Genomic DNA, 19,007 nt, shown 5'->3' on the forward strand with positions numbered 1-19,007 from the left:
GATGGCTTTGTAGTGGCTTTTAACTCATAGCTTGGGTTGATAGCCTTGTAGTGGCTATTTACCCATGGCTTGGGTTGATGGCCTTGTAGTGGCTTTTAACTCATAGCTTGAGTTGATGGCCTTTTAGTGGCTTTTTACCCATGGCTTGGGTTGATGGCCTTTTAGTGGTTTTTTACTCATGGTTTGGGTTGATGGCCTTATAGTGTTATTTTACCCATGGTTTGTTTTGATGTCCTTATAGTGGCCTTTTACCCATGGCTTGGGATGCTGGCCTTTTAGTGGCTTTTAACTCATGGCTTGGGATGATGGCCTTTTAGTGGCTTTGTACCCATGGCTTGGGTTGATGGCCTTGTAGTGGCTTTTAACTCATGGCTTTTTTTTTTTTTTTTTTTTTTTATTAACCCCATAATAGGTTGACCACTGGGTCGGGGAACCATCCCAGGATCACCTTACAATCAAACATTTCTGGTTATCAGATAATCTAGGGATAATAAATATAATCTACAGAGAAAGTAAAAAAGAAAAACACACACACACACACACGCATATACACATGCATATGGCCAAAATCTAGGTGACATGGCTTTTGTGATATTACAGTATTTTGTTCCTGTTTACCCTCAAGTCAGAGACAAGTTAAATGTTCATTGTTGAGGTCCATTTTTGAAGAAATTGGTCCTCTTTTTTATTTACCTTGGCAGTGTAATTTTCAATGTTCTTATGCATTGCAACTATTTGCTTAAAAGCAAAAATAGAAGGATTTTTCATATTGAATCTGCAAGTATAAATATAATATTTTGCCAAAATAAGCAGAAAATTACCCAAACTGTCCAGTTGTTCACTTCCTAAAAATGTTTCTTTTTTGGACAGATGTACAATATTTGGGCAAAAAGGTGCAAAAACTTCATTAAAACGGTACCAAAACTGTGAAGTAATACTGCAGTCATAAAAGAGATGCTCAATACTTTCAGTTTCACTCTTACAGAAAGTACATTTGTTGTCATCAAATATGTTAATTCTTTTAAGAAAATCATTAGTAGCGATTATTCTGTGGATTAATTTAAAGTTAAAAGAGATCAACTTGGTATCCTTAGTACAGCATTTTGCCCGGCTATATATATCAGACCACTCCTCACTACTTATATTTTTATTTAATACTTGCATCCAAGTTTCTTGCTTCACAGTGTGTTGCCTTTTAGCTTCCTGTAAAAGATCTTTGTAAATAAACTTGAGTGAATCTTGTTTTCGCAAGTTCGTTATTTTATCCTCCTGCTTATCAAAATTATTATGTACTAGGTGGTTTTTTATGGCATCTTTCCATGCCTTAGGAATTCTGGATATTAAGGAGAAGTATTTCAAGAAATCATCGCTTCCAGTTTTTTGTTTTATTATCTCAAAAGGTATTAAATTACCGTGAACATCTACTAGATCGTTCAGAATTTCAAAACCAGCTTCTGTCCAGGATTTGTATTGATAGATCATTTTAGGGGGGACAAAATTTAAAATACTCATGGATAGATACTCGTTAGGATTTTGCGGTTCTTCTTTCCATTTAGATACTGCCAAAATTACATCTCTCCAAAAACTGTTTTTAATGAACTTACAAAATTCTTCTAATTTCCTTCTCCCTAAATTCCAAATATCCTTTTTATTTCTGAGTATAGTTGTATTGACTAAGTTCTGCCACATTCCATTTTCCTTTTCAAGCAATCTTTTAACCCATCTTATCTTAATATACCTAATGAATGAAAATATGTGTATCATATTTAGTCCTCCCTCGTTTTCTGGGGAAACTAGTATATCACGTTTTATTCTCTCTACTTTTCCACCCCATACAAATTTAAATAACATGCGATTTAGTTCTGCTTCAACTTTTGCTGATGGGTTAGGAAGTGCTGAAAAAAGATGTATGAATATGGGCAGAACAAGAGTCTTTACAACAATTACTTTACCAACTATTGATAGATGTCTTTGACTCCAGCTTGCCAATATTCGTTTTGCCTTTGTTAGTTTCTTCATATAATTGATTTCCACCATCTGTTGTAAATCTGGAGAAAATTCTATGCCAAGGAGTGTAAAGTTAGAAGAGGACCAAATTAGGCCCATTTCGGGACATATTCTTTCATTAGAAAATTTCCTGTTTCCAATCCAAATAGCTTTTGTTTTTGTTATGTTACATTTAAGTCCCGATAATAGAGAAAAACCTTGCAAGATATTCATAGTTGCTTCAAGAGAAAAACTAGATCCATCAAGAAGAATAAAAGCGTCATCGGCATACTGACCCAATTTATATTCACTGTCGTCAAAGATTACTCCCCGTACATCCACGTTTTGCTTTAAAGTTATAGCTAAAATCTCAACTCCAATGATAAACAAATAAGGTGCAAGGGGATCTCCTTGACGACATCCTCTTTCAAGTCTGAAAAAAGATGACATATGTCCATTATTTATAACACAACTATTAGAGTCATTACAAAACAGTTTAAACCACTTACAAACGGAATCACCAAAATTAAAAGATTGTAGAGCTTCTTCTACAAAGATCCAGTTAATTGAGTCAAAGGCTTTTTCGAAATCTATTAACAATAATAAACCATATCTGTTTTCATTCTCAAGTTGGTCCATGATATCATATAATAGTCTGGTGTTTTCTCCAATGAATCTACCCTTCATATATCCTTTCTGAGTATCGCTGATTATTGATGGAAGAACCTTTTTAATCCTAGCTGCAATTGCTCCCGAAGCAATCTTATAATCAGTATTTAAAAGTGATATAGGTCTCCAGTTTTTAAAATATCTTCTGTCTTTTTCCTCCTTTGGTAGACAGGTGATGATTCCTTGAGTCTGAAAATCTGAAAGTTTTCCTACAGTATATCCGTAATTTATTGATCTACATATAAATCCCCCCAGAGACTTCCAAAAGAATTTATAGAACTCTACAGTGAATCCATCCGAGCCAGGACTTTTTCCATTTTCCATCCGTTTTAGAGACATACCAAATTCATTAATTGTAAGCAGACCCTCGCATGATTCTCTTTCCTCTTGACTAAGTTTAATATTGTGATTAAAAAATCTATTTCGAGTTTCATGAATAGCCCCATCATCAAGCTGAGCAATTCTACTTTTGAACAATTCCATATAAAACTGTTTTTGTGCTTCTAAAATATCTATTTGGTCAGATATATTTGTCCCATCATCTAAAATAATTTCCTTTATTGTCTTATTAACATAGTTTTTTTTTTCAAGATTTAAAAAGTACTTTGTGCTTTTTTCCCCAAATTCATACCATCTAGCTTTAGATCTTAATATAACACCTTCTATGTATTTTTTCCTAGATTCCTCTAATTCTGCTTTTTTTCTCTCTAAATTTTCCAGAATTTCCCCATTTATGTTATTCGACAGTCCCCCCTGAATTTCTATTATTTCCTGCTCAATTTTCTTTAATTTTTCCCGTTTCTCTTTTGATTTCCTAATAGAATAACCTATAGTTTCAGATCTTATTTTCATTTTCAAAATTTCAAAGAACATTTGGTCGTTACAGGAAAGAGAAACATGGAGAGAGTCATCTTTATTTCCCCCTACATAATATTCATTTACAGTGTCAGTTATACACTTTTTGACCAAATCAGTATACTCAATGTTCCTCAACAGTTGGTTATTAAATTTCCAATATCCTTTTCCCCTTGGAAACGTTGAAAACGCCACACTCAAAACAATAGCTGAATGATCAGTCTTGTACCCTGGTAAGATACATGCATCTGCTGTATTCATATGAATGTCATCTGCTACAAGAAAGTAATCTAGTCTACTTTGTTTCAAGGGAGATTTTTGCCTCCAGGTATACATCTTTAAGTCTTGGTTGGAATTTCGCCAGGGATCAATTAATTCCAATTCGTTTTTCAGGTCTTGAATCGCTGCCCTAGACTGTTGGTGTTTGTCATGTAAAATATTATAAGTATCCAAATCTAAGTCTTGAACAGTATTCCAGTCTCCGCACATTATAATTGATGAGTTCTCAAAACATAAAGTCTCCTCCTTTAACTTTCTAAAAAAGCTAGGATTATCATCATTATAACCATACAAATTCACGAGGGTTATTCTGTTGCCATTAATTGTAATATCTAAAATAATAAATCTCCCTTGACTGTCACATCTTTCTCTATGAATTATAAATTCAAAAGTATTTCTAAAAAATATTGCAACCCCAGCACTCTTACTAGAGCAGTGGCTAAATATACATTTGTATCCCCATTCAGCTGCCCAATATATTTCATCGTTCTTTGTACTATGAGTTTCTTGCAAGCATATTATAGATACATTCTTTTGTTTTACCCAGTGAAAAATATCCCTTCGTTTTAAGACTGAACCTTGCAGGCCTCTAACATTAATAGATATAATTTTTATTTTATTATCCATGAAAACAGCAGAAATTTTACACATACATATTCTTGTACAGGAATGTATGAAGTAATTATCACCTTGAGTTTATCATATGCATGGCTTTCACACTCACACTCACACAGAATACAAACATCCATAATAAAATCATCCATGGTGTTACAGTAAAGGCTGTAGCTTTGGCTGCATTTGACATTGATACAGTATACTATGGACAACAAGTGAAACAACTCCATTTGTGATAACTCTTATGCACCTCTGACAGACCTTTCTGGAGCTAGAGATAGTTTTGTAAACCAAACGGCACAGATTAAAAAGGATATAAATTACAACTTAATGAATGAAAAAAGGGGTAAAAGGGAAGAAAAAGAAAGAGTGAAAGAGCGCATACAAGGAAGTGGTGGGTAATTGAATGTATGAGCAAAAAATGTGAGACTGAGAGATTTATCATGGAAGAGTAATGTTGAGAAAAGTGAGTAAACAACTTAGTAAATGTGTATATGAGAGTATAAGAGTGAAAGATGATTTATAAACTAGTGAGAGAATTTATTAGGGAGAGATATAACAGTGGACCAGTGAATCATCAGACATATAAATTATGGATAAAATTGGTGAGGGAAAGAAGTGTCTTATACACAAAATATTAAAACAAACTAGAGTAGAAAAAGGAGTATAAAAACGAAAGTTCACATACCTATTCGGTCAATTTCATAAGTTCACAGAATTGCTTATTACACTTATAATCTAATTTTCTCATCAATTTCATCATAGATGTCAAATTTTATCCTTTTTCCTGATTTGGTTTTACCATACACAGATCCATTAAAGTACCATGCCCTGTCAATTTCTTGATGCCTAGATAATTTATTTATAAGTTCAGTATTCAGCCTGGTTACATCCTCTACCAGTCTAATTCCTTTGTACTGCAGAAAATCCTTCCGCTTCTTGATAATTGGAAGTTTACAATCCAGACTTCAGAATTTGACAATCACTGGCCTTGGTTGTCCCTGTCGACCTGGAATCCTATGCACAGCCACTATGTCCCTGTTATCTAAATTAATTTTTGTGACTTCCTTCACCAACTTCGGAATTCTTTCTCTCAGATTTTCATTTTCCTCCTCCTCCAGCCCTAAAACTTTTATGTTCAGCTTCCTTGAATATTGTTCGAACTGGTTTGAAGCTGCACTTGCTTGCTCTGATCTCCTCTCATAATCTTTCATATCAGTCCTCATTTTATCATTTTCCTTCTTTGCTTCTTGTAATTTTTCTTACAGTTGGTGGTTTTCAAATTCCAGTGAATCCACCCTGTCCATCAACTCTCCTGTCCTCTCCTTTATTACCCTCTCACTTTCTACTACTATCTCCTTTCTCAGATCTTCCTTCACGTTCTCTAACAGTTTCCTCACAATAGTTGTAACAATTTCTGCTAGGTCATCCTTTTTCACCAAGTCAGCAATAGCAGATGTAAAATCTGCTTTTGAAATGCTCCCTCTGAGACTTTGCTTTATTTCATCCAAGTCCAGCTGAATTGTACTCAAGGTTGATTCACTCATACTTGTGTCAGATGTCTCCATTAGAGTGCCACTCTGTAATCTGGTTTTTATTTGTTGCTTGCCTTGATCTTTCTTTCCACTCATACTTGTAGATAATCTTGTTTGGACTAATTTTTTCTCGCTACTCAGTTGTGACACTGACATTTATTACTCACCATGTGCCAAACAATTCTTACAGTTGAAGGCAAACTACACTGAAGTAAGTAAATGAGTCAAACAGATCAGGTAGGGAATGTCTCAAAACTGCACCACTAAACTTCCATCTCTATTCCATCATATTTGAATTTTGAATGGAAAAACATATTTTTTTTCAAAACTGATTAAGATCTACCAATAATGTTGTATGTCCTGCATTCCTTGAATATTCACACATAATCCCAACAAGTATGAACCATTTCACTGTAAAAATAACCACTTATAACTGCCAAAATCTACAGAGCCCACTTTACTAGCTTCCACCTATAGCCGCCATTACTGCAGAACCCCTTTTAACTCATGGCTTGGGTTGATGGCCTTTTAGTGGCTTTTAACTCTTGACTTGGGTTGATGGCCTTGTAGTGATTTTTTACCAACGGTTTGTTTTGATGGCCTTTTATTGGCTTTTTACCCATAGCTTGGGTTGATGGCCTTTTATTGGCTTTTTACCCATAGCTTGGGTTGATGGCCTTGTAGTGGCTTTTTACCCATGGCTTGGGTTGATGACCTTGTAGTGGCTTTTTACCCATGGCTTGGGTTGATGGCCTTTTAGTGGCTTCTTACCTATGGCTTGGGTTGATGGCCTTGTAGTGGCTTTTTACCCATGGCTTGGGTTGATGGCCTTGTAGTGGCTTTTTACCAATGGCTTGGGGTTGATGGCCTTTTAGTGGCTTTTAACTCATGGCTTGGGTTGATGGCCTTGTAGTGGCTTTTTACCAATGGCTTGAGGTTGATGGCCTTTTAGTGGCTTTTATCTCATGGCTTGGGCTGATGGCCTTGTAGTGGCTTTTTACCCATGGTTTGTTTTGATGGCCTTGCAGTGGCTTTTTACCCATGGCTTGGGTTGATGGCCTTGTAGTGGCTTTTAACTCATGGCTTGGGTTGATGGCCTTTTAGTGGCTTTTAACTCTTGACTTGGGTTGATGGCCTTGTAGTGATTTTTTACCAACAGTTTGTTTTGATGGCCTTTTCTCGGCTTTTTACCCATGGTTTAGGTTAATGGCCTTGTAGTGGCTTTTTACCCATGACTTGGGTTGATCGCCTTGTAGTGGCTTTTTACCCATGGCTTGGGTTGATGGCCTTTTAGTGGCTTTTTACCTATGGCTTGGGTTGATAGCCTTGTAGTGGCTTTTTAACCATGGCTTGGGTTGATGGCTTTGTAGTGGCTTTTTACCCATGGCTTGGGTTGATGGCTTTGTAGTGGCTTTTAACTCATAGCTTGGGTTGACCACCTTTTAGTGGCTTTTTACCCATGGCTTGGGTTGATGGCCTTTTAGTGGGTTTTAACTCATAGCTTGGGTTGATGACCTTTTAGTGGCTTTTTACCCATGGCTTGGTTTGATGGCCTTATAGTGTTATTTTACCCATGGTTTGTTTTGATGACCTTATAGTGGCCTTTTACCCATGGCTTGGGATGCTGGCCTTTTAGTGGCTTTTTACTCATGGTTTGGGTTGAAGACCTTGTAGTGGCTTTTTATCTATGGTTTGTTTTGATGGCCTTTTAGTGGCTTTTTACACATGGCTTGGGTTGATGGCCTTTTTGGTGGCTTTTAACTCATGGCTTGGGGTGATGGTCTTTCAGTGGCTTTTTACCCATGGCTTGGGATGATGGCCTTTTAGTGGCTTTTAACTCACGGCTTGGCTTGATGGCCTTTTAGTGGCTTTTAACTCATGGCTTGGGTTGATGGCTTTTTAGAGGTTTTTTAACCATGGCTTGTGTTGATGGCCTTGTAGGGGCTTTTTACCCATGGTTTGTTTTGATGTCCTTTTAGTGGCTTTTAACTCATGGTTTGGGTTGATGGCCTTGTAGTGTTTTTTTAAATATGGTATGGGTTGATGGCCTTGTGGTGGATTTTTACCCCTGGCTTGGGTTGATGGCCTTGTAGTGGCTTTTTACCCATGGCTTGGGTTGATGGCCTTGTTGTGGCTTTTTACCTATAGCTTAGGTTGATGGCATTGTAGTGGCTTTTTACCCATGGCTTGGGTTGATTGCCTTTTAGTGGCATTTTACCCATGGCTTAGGTTGAAGGCATTATAGCAGTATTTAATCCATGGCTTGGGATGATGCTGTTGTAGTAACTTTATTATCCATCACTAAGGATGATGGTCTTGTATTGGGGTTTTTACCTTGGCTTGAATAGTGGTTTTCTTCCCATGGCATGGGATGATGGCCTTGTAATGGTTTTTTCTCCATGGCTTGGATTGATTGCCTTGTAATGGATTTTCTATCCCTATGGCTTGGGATTATGGCCTTGTAGTGTTGTTTTATTTTTACCCATGGCTTGGTATAATGGCCTTGTAGTATTGTTTTACTCAAGGTGTGGGATGATGGCCTTGTAATGGTTTTCTTTGCCCTCAGCTTTGGATGATAGTTTTGTAGTGGATTTTTTCCTATGGATTAGGATGATGGCATTGTAGTATTTTCCCATGGCATGAGATGATATCCATGTAGTGATTTTTTACCCATGGCTTTCTGATGATGGCCTTGAAAAGAAACACAAAGAACAATTGTTATCTTTATTGTTATGTTTTGAGCTAATTAAATGAACAATTGTATGCTTTTAAAAGAGCTAAAATTGTTCTGAAAAAACAAGCTAATAATAAAACTTAGTGAATGACTATTTTCCTGTTTGAAATAATATTCACAAACGCAACTGCTATTTTTTGTTTTTGATTTAAACAAAAAGTGCTTTGACAGTTTTGAATTCAAGAACACAAAACATCTCACCAGAATTACAAATTAAACTCCCATACTCTGGGCATAAAACTTGTACTTCAAATATCAACTGTGAGAAGTTAGTGAAGAAGTTGTAAATAACTGTGATAGCCATGCAACAACCATGGTATAAGTGAATTTGCGTTAGTAAAGTGGTTTTCTTGTATTTAGAAGCATGACCACTATAGCAAAATTGGCTGCTGTGAATATTGAAACTTTTTACGGATGATGGTTTTACACAAGCTTTTATGATCTTTGTAACCATAGAAACAATTAATTACTATTTTGAACTTGAAAATATGGTTTGCTAATAACTACCTCTTATTTTATTTCCACAGGCCCTCCAAGATCTGACAAGGCCTCATGTGGAATCATTCAACTATTTTCTTCACGAAGGACTTATGAAAGCAGTGCAGGTAGTTGTCGCACGTTTTTAAGGAAACCTAGGATGGGTTGATTGGTTGGTGTTAAAACATATTGGCACTTGAAACACTTTTTAGTGTCAAGGCATTGGAATTGAGTAAAGTGGCTTTATCAGAGACACACCACAACAATCAGCCTGAGCTTGTCAAAGTGAGCCAACAAAATAATCTATTGTACATCGATGAAAGTGACCTCCTGTTGATGGATAAGGGACTGTATTTGGAATAGAGAATCTGATTGACTATTCACTTAGACAAACCTGATAAATGCACTTCACTTACTAGATCCTGCCCTTCTCTGTGTGTGTGCAGGCTTGGATGTATAGAGTGTAATATTGTATAATTCCTCAATTTTATTTTGGTTTCATTCAGATGCATTTCTCATGTGGCTCCATGAGATTTTAGCAAAACATGGGCCTCACTTTAAACCGAATTATAATAATAAATTAAGTTACTTAAAAATAGAGTTTTTTAATAATAAGTCTCTTTCTATGTTCAGCTCTTCTGGCCTCTTGACCTTTAAATGCCAGTAAAGATCTTGAAGGAACATAACCCAAGTTCTATTCCTGAGATGAAATGATATAAGTGTTTATCTCCCATTACATAGGTCAACAGCATTTATCAGTCAGCATTCTGCATTTTGCATGTGCTGTTTCTGTTTTCTTCAAAATTGCATTTGCTTTCATTCTGAATTTAATTTTGTGTTTATTCTTCATTTCGTTTGTATTCATTCCTTTTTTTTAATTCCATTTTGATTTAACTGGCAAATTTACCCATATCAGGGCCTGTACAACAAACAGATGGATTCTTGAAGTCCATTACATGGTCTGTACAACAATCAGATGGATTCAAGAAGTTCATTACAGGATCTCTACAAACCCTGGCTGAGTCATACCAAAGACTTATACAAATTGTACTAACAGCTACCTTGCTAGGCGCTCAGCATTGAGGTTATTGTTAGGATTGGTCGGTCTGGTGTCAGGATAATGTGACTGGGTGGAACATGATGCTACATGTCTCCAGAAATAGGTGTTGGGTCATAATTTTGGGGGAAAATATTTATGCTGATTGGGAGCAAAATTTCAGAAATAAATTGTTAAAATGGGGAATTCTGCTTGATTGTGACATATTTAGCTCACCTGGCCATAAGGTCAAGCAGTGTCTGTTGTTCATTAATATTTTCTTGTTACCACCCTGGAAACCATATTTCTGATCAGATTTGTACAAGATTTAATTTGTAAACTGGGTGGGTGGGTCTAGGCCAGCCTGAGGTGGTCATGGTAGCTTAGCATCAGGTGGGTGACTATCACCAATACACCAGTTAGAAATGTGATACTCAGAGATATGGAGATGGGATCTGACTCCACATTTGTTGGAAGAGTGGAGCAGAATTCTTCCAGTTCATCAAATATGGTTGTTCTGGAAAGGATGAAATCATCATTGATTATCAAGCCGTGATACCAAGAGGTCTCCCACTAGAAGTAAACTTATCTAAGCTACTCAGAGCCATGACTTCCGGCTTGATTAACATTTTACATAGGAAATTAAAAAGGATGATATTAAGCTTAACCTTAGGGTCATTGTAACATTAGAAAAGATTACATCTCCTTGCTGTTTCTTTGCTGACCTGTGTATAGGACAGCAGAAGTGATGCTCTTGGCCAATAACATCAAGGAACTGGTAGCTAAGGCCATAGCTAAGATTGTGGATCAGTTGGAAAAGTTTATGAGCAAGGGCTCAGGCTGGCATCTTGACAGATGTGAGGATGTGAAACTCTATATTTTGCAGTACCTTCTTTTTCGAGGCAGTGGGTATATACCCATGTCCAAGTGGATTCCCAAGAAAGCTCTCGTTGACATAGAAAACTGCAGTGCCCGTTGTTTTGAATGGGTCTTTCTTTATACCCTTTATCCTGCTGATTACTCACCATCTGTATAAAAAAAGTTAGTGTAAGTTTCTAAGGTTTGACAAGCTTAAGTTTCCGATGAAGGTCTCTGACATTACCATGTTTGAGAATCTCAACCCCACATTGCCATCAAGGTCTTTGGATGGTGTTACGACTATGGTCTTGAACTAGGTAACAGAAAGAAGTAAAAACAAGAAGTTCAATAAAAATCAACAAATAATTTAATTCTCAAAGTTACAAAGTGAAAATTTAAGAGGAACTTACAGTATTGTGAACTAATTCCCAGATAATCCTAAATGTTGTATCACAGGTCCAAATGGTCAGAATGTTCCAAATAAATTCCAATAATCTTGAATGTGCTGATGTACCAGTAGTCTTGATGTATCAAAATGATATAATCTAGAATGTCTTTGAATGAGTCCTCAAAAATCCCAAAATAGTGTGTTAGTCCAAATAGTCAATGAGCACTTTGTAATTTCAATGAATTATTCATACAGGTAAATTAATCTGCTTTATATACTTTATTCACCAAATTATGTCTTATGCTCGCTTGTATATTGATTATGCTTTCATTAAAAAACAATAAAAATAAAGTAAGAAAAAGTTTTTTTTGTCATTTTTTTTATCATCCTTTTGGTCCCATACTTCATATAAATTTGAGTATATTTTTATATTAGAAGACTAGCCTTTTGTGTAAGGGTAGCATAATTGTACATTTGCCCATTGTAGATCCCCATGTATTTCATTTCCTATTTTGGCAACTTTATAACACATTTTCAAGAAAGCCAGTTTCTTCAGTTTAAAAACTTGTCTTCCAGATTCGTTATATTTGATAAACATTTAGGTTGCAGAACAGTCTGTACTTGAACAAATGGCACCAAATGTTTGCAAATCTGGCTGTGATGTGACTCATGTATGTTATGTGACTTAAAAATGTTAAGAGGAGAGGGATATTTTTAAACTTCATAACATGTTAGATCAGAAAAGGACAAAACCATAAAGCTTTACAAATTTTATTAAGAAGAATTTGAGTGGTATAATATAGCATTCAGATTGATCACATCATGCTCATTACATAATTTGTGGACTTTACAACTGTTCCACATAAATTAGATATGTAGACTTCTTCAGTTGAGTTTTTTTCTGGTGCTAATCCAAACGGATTTAGCTGATTTGTTACAAGACTTTTATTCAGCCTCAGATCCGGGTTATTAGCAAAGATAAATGTACGTTTTTCATACTGTTCTTGTAACTATGGCATGTAATATATAGATTACACTTTTAAAGCTCAGATTACTCTTTCTGCCACTTATATTGGTGCTAAGTATACTTCTATGCCTCTGGGGGTTGACATGTATACAATAATTTAAATAATTCCTCAAGTTATATCTGCAAACAAAAGTAAATGATTCCACAGACTGAACTTAAAACAGGAATGAATAATTTTATTAACCATGATGTTATATAAAAACCTAATACACAATAAAATGACCAGGATATGGGTCCATGTTCTCTTCCAGAACATTTTAAGTTTGTAAATAATGCTAGATCTTGAACTCTGATATCATTAATCAACTTATTTATAACTTATAAACATGACAAAAATCAGGTACACACACAACTCTATCCTCAGTCATACACAAAGGTTTAGCACGCATTATAAATTAAATACATAACAGTGGGACCACACTCTTTACCCCATAAGCATCTCTGATAAAGATCTGGATAAAACCATCAACATGCTGCTGTTGGACAATGACAATCAACACTGTATATGGATCAAAGACCTTTCCTGGATGGTATATAGCAGTCACAAGCATAAAGATCATTCATTTTTTCTGATACATTTGTGCCTTCTTCCAGCCTGACCACCTCAAGAGCCACGTCACATTGTCAGGGCATAGGCCACCTCCAGTTTAAAGACCACTATTAGTTCATGACCTGCAGCCTGCCTAAGCTTGCTGATGACCTCCCCCAGGATGGCTTTTTGAAGCACATGATGTAGCTCTTATGGTGTATATCCATATGAATATACCGATGTGTGTGGTCAGTCTGGTGAGATGCAGCTGCCCTCAGTAGAGGCCTTCTACGTCAGTACTAACCATATCGGTACATCTTCAAAAAGTATGTAGTACCTTAGGGTGCAGTGATGGAGCTTATCATAACCTTTACCGTAAGATAGATTTAAGTAGCAAAACCCCTGATGCTCCAAAGGGCTACCTTCTTAAGGTAGAATATCCATGCTGCACAACACTCACAGTGACTGACATTAGCCCCAAATAGCTGATCAAAGAGGCTGGTACCATTTTCTGGTGACTCTTCCAGGCTAGCTAAATTAACATTCCCATGTACCAGTCATTAATTTGTGATTCTTGATACTGTAAGGGACATGCTATAAGACTGCCACATTGGAGACACTCGCGCATGCCATCCACATTCGTCGCAAAAATGGATTAGACCAGGCCTATCCAGATCTCAGCAAGCTTAAAAAAGATGGCATTTTTTTATATTTCTTTACAACACCACTCATGGCCCTTTGAAATCGCGACTTGGAGATCACTCTGGTGTCACTGAAGGTCTACTAAAGCTGGCCCAACAGTGATGATGGTGAAGGCCATGGCCATAAACACCATAGTTGCCATCAAGACAGCAGCTCTCAAGGAAGGGCTTCCGGCTTGCATTGCCAAAGACAGTAGAAAGACTGAAAATGTCTTTGCAATGGCATGTGAGTGCCCCAGTCTGCTGAATCTACTGTGTTTTAAAAACATGCTGCCCAACATGCAGCATGTAGTCAATGAGGCAGAGAGAGTGCATGATGCTGTTGTTGCTGACTGAATCATGGGCTTGGACCTGCACTGATTTTCTTATCAGAGGTGATCCATGGCAGGGTTCGTACGGTCTTTGAAGGTCTTTGAGAGTTTGGGAAAAATGAGGTAGCATTTCCAAGGCCTTGAAAGTTTGGGAAAATCGAGCATATTACCCTGAGGTCTTTAAAAGTCTTTGAAAATTGAAATAAACCAAAAAAAATTGTCATTTCTTTCCAGAATCACAAATAAATATATCCGAGGTTGTTAGATTTGGATGTAATCTAGTTATCCTGGTTTCGTTCTTTTCATGACCCGTTCAGTTTCATTGCCGCCGCAATAACAAAAGAGGCTTTGTTTGGCCATCCAGAGTTGGCCTCGGCGGCGACTTCAATAACACATGCACTCTTCATCAAAGCAAGACGGCTCCACACTTCATCAAAGGAAGTCACAAATAAAATTGCCTAAGGTCTTTAGCTTCGGATGTAGCTGGTTTTCGTGGCTTCGTTCTTTTGACGAATCATTCAATTTGATTGGACGAGTCCATCAGCTTTGGCCAATCAAAATGTTCATTACACTAATTCACTCTACGTAGAAAGTGCGCGAAAGTATTACGCTCGAGGATTCAAAATTTGTTCAGCCAATTTACATCTTCAGTGTTTAAAAATGCCAGGTCTTTGCTCTTTCAACGATATCTGGCTTGAACAAGAGAAATACAAGGAATGGCTGCAAAAGGATAAATTATATAAACGAAAGGCGTTTTGTACATTGTGTAAAAAGACGATCAACTTGGCTTCAATGGGAGGAGTCCTACAAGTCATGCCAAAGGTAAGTTGCAAATTAGTAACTACATACTGTTCATTTAGTGGAACAAAGATGCAGAAGTATAAGCTATTGGTAGTTTTGGGCAAAATAATGGTAACTCATTACTTTTCGGGTATAAAATAAGATATTGTTTAGTTTGATGATTTGGGAGATATGGCAAAAGAGGGCCCGTTTAAATTTTACTTATACCGTCAGTTTATTTAACACGTTTGAGGGACAAAAATCATTTTCGAAAATTTTGTTCTACATAATAATGTTCCTTGGTTTAATATAGAAACATCCATTGTAATAAATTCAATTCACGGATAAACAGTTTGAAAGTGCGCATGCGTACACTATAGTATAGTTAAGCAAGAGTTGTTGTTCTTGAATTGTGAGTAAAAAAAAAAAAAAATGGCGATAACGTGTGCTGTGAAGCTTTAACTGTAGGAAGTCAAGTCATTTGATTAGGCAAATAAAAAAAATGAATGAAAAAATGTGTTTCCAGTTGACGGAATGTCCCCGTTTCTCATTGCCGACCCTCGACCTTTTTCCCCAGTGGTATAAAAAAAAAAAAAAATTAAAATCACAGTACCGAAATTGATTTGTGTATCTATAGTCTGACTGTACATCCCCGTTTGTTTGTACCCCTATATTTTATTTCACTTTTTCAGAAGCCATTTTTTAAATGGTAATTTGTGTCTAAATAGCGTGGATGAAGTTATCCAATCGGACAATCATCTCTTGAAATGCTTCAATAGAACAGATGACAGCCTTGATGAAGTGTTTTATTCTGTCATTTCTAAAAGAAAGGAATATGTTGAACTTCGGAATGTTCTCCAGAAAATGTTGTTGTCACATGGGCAGACAACAGTGGAGAGAGGATTTTCTGTCAACAAACAGGTATCTGTTGAGAACCTCAGCAGAGAAAGCTCAGAGCTCACAGGCTAATCATTGACACAATGAGAAAAGCAGGTGGACCTTTGGAAATCGTCATTAGCAATGAAATGATGACATATGCCTCCTCTGCAAGACATAAATACCATGCCTATCTGGATAAGAAGAAAGCAGAGGAGAAGGATGAGAAGAAAAACCAAAAAGGAAAGAAACGGGAGTTAGCCTCGGATGAAGTAGAAGAACTTAAAGCCAAAAAGCTGCGTCTTGAAGCTGACATTGCCAGCCTACATGCTTCCTCTGTACAGAAAGCAGAAGAGGCAGAGTTAAAAGGACTCATTGTGCTTGTCACAGAGTCAAATGCTCTTAGGAGAAGAGCAGAGGAAAAGATGACAGTGGTGGCATCTCTTTCCAAAATGATTGAAGAGAAAAAAAGCAAATATAATAATGCATTTAAAGCAGTGCTGGTGTCTGTTAAGAGAACAATTTATTTTGTATTAAATCTGACACACATGTTACATATTTCTGAAAAAATAACAAATGTTAACCTATCTTCCAGATCATTATAATGCTATTTTAGGAAATTAATTATAGTTTGACTTTAATCAGTAAACAATATTGTAGTATTTGGCATTCGTTGTTTTCTCATATAACTTGTATACACAATGTTGGCAAAAATAGGTCTTGGAAATCTCTGTTTGTGGTCTTTGAAAGTTTGGGAAAAGTCTTTGAATTTATCATTCATAGTTCAGTATGAACCCTGCATGGGCAGCCTATGCATTTTCTTCTTTGCAGGACATGCAGAACCCTGCCCTCAACATCAGGGTGCCTGTGCTGCATAACCTGCAGTACTATTTGTAAGAGGCCCACAAGAGCAGCCAAACGGGCTAGGTGGATCTAATGGTCCAGGACAGTTCCATCTAGTACCTTCCAGCTTAAGCTTACCTTGAGGTCATATGTCAGATATCAAAGGCAGAGGACGATACCGATTATGCCATAGCGGACTGGATCATGCTTGTCAACAGTGAGATCATAACATTGATAGTGTCTGCTTCCAGTCTCCAGGCGGTAGCCTGCCTTGATCACATAAGCATCACAATAACCATCCTTGGCTTGGCCATCCAGAGCAATGATTATGGCTGCTTTGTGAGGCCAACATAAATGTTTGTAGTCTGACAGACAGTGCCAATAATGCTCTACACATTTTATTACCATTGGCAGTGCTGAGCTCTGATCCAGACCCTGCATACCATGTGATGTTGGACGCTGTAAACTTCAGTTTCATCCTGGGCTTCATGCATTGGAAGGGGCAGCACGATGTTTACTACAACTTTTCTTATGTTATCGCGCTGATTCACAATTTTGGCTTCTGCCAAGACATGAACAAGGTATCTCTGGCACCAAATACAGTGTTCCTTGCTCATAAGAGCATCAATGACTACACCATCTCTTCCAATGGGGATCTAGAAATAATGCTGGTGCTGGTGCTGGAGGTGGAAATAAACATGCACAACTACACACAAGAATGGCAAAGGTCACTGTCCTTCCAGGCCATGACTATGGACACAGAACAGTACTGGTGATCATTCTCTTAACAGAGCAGTGCCCAAGTAGAGTAACTCTGCACCACAGCATGTCTTCATAGCTCTCCTGGTGCAGGAGATTGGCCTGGAGCACAGCATGCTGGTATTTGATAAACTCGGCATTACTGGAGTGAGCTTGAACTCAACAGCAACCAGGAGCCAATTGAAGAAATCTTTCTGAACCAAGCAACTCGTATGGCATTTGCCTCCCAATAGATCTGGAGCTTCATGGACCATGACCAAATTATGAATACAGGTTTGTAAATCACTGAAAAAGACTCTATCCAGTCACCAGACTCTATCCAATCTACTACATCAGCCTAGAGGACATCAACCTGGTCAAGCAGTTGGACATGGGTGATTCTGACCTGAATATCAAGACACTTGATGGCTTCTGCCATGGACCTCTTACTCTTGACCTGCCCAGGTAGTGTATAGACCCAGGTGACCATGTCATCTTTTCAGCTGATGGTGGCAGGCCTTTCTTTGATGAAATGGCTATGACAGGGTATGTTGATGAGAAAGTCTTTCTCTGGATGGCCAGGGATGGTATCACAATGACCAAAATTATTGGGTCACTATACCGTAACAACCATTGCCCTTTTTTATATAATGAAGCCTTGGACCCTTACTACATATTTTATATCAGACTGAAACAAGCCTCATTTGTTTCTTATTAAAGTTAGACTAATGATTGAAGTTATTACTTGAACATGTCCACCCATTATCAAGTCATAATGTATACCACACTTCCAGTTGTAACATCTAAAGAGAGCCACCGTAACTACATGAAATAATAATGCCTGAAAAAGATAGGCAAAATTTAAGCTCAACTTATTGTGGAGATCTAGCAGCGATGCTCTCTCTGCAAAATGCATGGGTGGGCTGTCACCATTACAATATGGCAGCAGCATCAAGCACTTCAGCCATATGAATGGGGATCATGTTTATGTGGGTGTTTGCCCCTCTGGTTAATGCTTCTCTTGATACACTGCTGGAAGACGTATCAGTTATATGCAGACTCTTCTCAGTGGCTAGACAGTTTACCATCTGATGCCTCTGAGTCTGTGCTCAAAAGCACGATCAGATTCAGGTGCTGGATGAGTGTAAGCTCAACATAATCACAGGCTTAGTCTCACAAGCCCTCCAGGATGCCTCCCAGTCTCCAGGATGTATCCCAGTCCAAGGATGAGTCTACTCTCATCTTAGATGAGATGAATAATTAAGACTTAAAAAATTAAATATGGAGGCTGCTAGGATGGCCTTCATTGTGGAAGCTATTATTGTTGCCAAAAGAAAGGTGCTCATAAACAAGTTAGGGCAAGGGTACAGACTAAGCTGTCATCTTTTCTTCCTCTCCAACCTGCCTACCCCCCCCCCCCAATGCTGAGCATTCCATAGGCCCGTGAGCCAAACTGACCAGGTTGATGATTCTTCTAAGCTGGCCCATTTTATATGGTTCCTCGAGCCTATCTGCATGTTCCACAAATTCTGTTTCAGAGGTGCTAAAGAAAACGTTAGAAGTACCACAACTAGAAAAGAAATATCATTATACAGAATACCGCTCTGGTGACCTAACTGGTTAGAGCATCTGCCACTGATGTAGGAGGCAATGGTTTGAACCCTTGCTATGTGTTATTTATATTTTGTTAGATTTTCTTCGTGATTATAAGGTATAATTGTACTTTGTACTTGATCATGTGCAAAATCAAGATCATGTTGTACCTGATCA

General features: G+C 37.4%; 2 protein-coding genes across 2 annotated transcripts in view; both read left to right on the forward strand.

The window, feature by feature from the left end:
* LOC149786164 (DNA-directed RNA polymerase I subunit RPA2-like) overlaps positions 1-19,007 on the forward strand; it is a 182,786-nt gene that overhangs the window by 756 nt on the left and 163,023 nt on the right. Inside the window, exon 2 of the mRNA XM_089976517.1 lies at positions 9,201-9,278. Within this exon, the coding sequence (XP_089832643.1) occupies positions 9,201-9,278 (78 nt within the window). The remainder of the gene's footprint in view (positions 1-9,200; positions 9,279-19,007) is intronic.
* On the forward strand, positions 14,305-16,267 carry LOC149786165 (uncharacterized). The gene is made up of 2 exons (XM_089978158.1): positions 14,305-14,822; positions 15,473-16,267. The coding sequence occupies exon 2, from the start codon at positions 15,761-15,763 to the stop codon at positions 16,259-16,261; it is 501 nt and encodes a 166-aa protein (XP_089834284.1). The 5' UTR covers positions 14,305-14,822; positions 15,473-15,760; the 3' UTR covers positions 16,262-16,267.

This window comes from Sinohyriopsis cumingii, chromosome 12, assembly GCF_028554795.1.
Source record: "Sinohyriopsis cumingii isolate HCF-2022 chromosome 12, ASM2855479v2, whole genome shotgun sequence".
Classification (NCBI taxonomy): Eukaryota; Metazoa; Mollusca; class Bivalvia; order Unionida; family Unionidae; genus Sinohyriopsis; species Sinohyriopsis cumingii.

What these genes read in the sequence shown, in the direction of transcription:
- LOC149786165 (XM_089978158.1), top strand. Translation starts at nt 15,761, where the DNA reads ATGAGAAAAGCAGGTGGACCTTTGGAAATCGTCATTAGCAATGAAATG.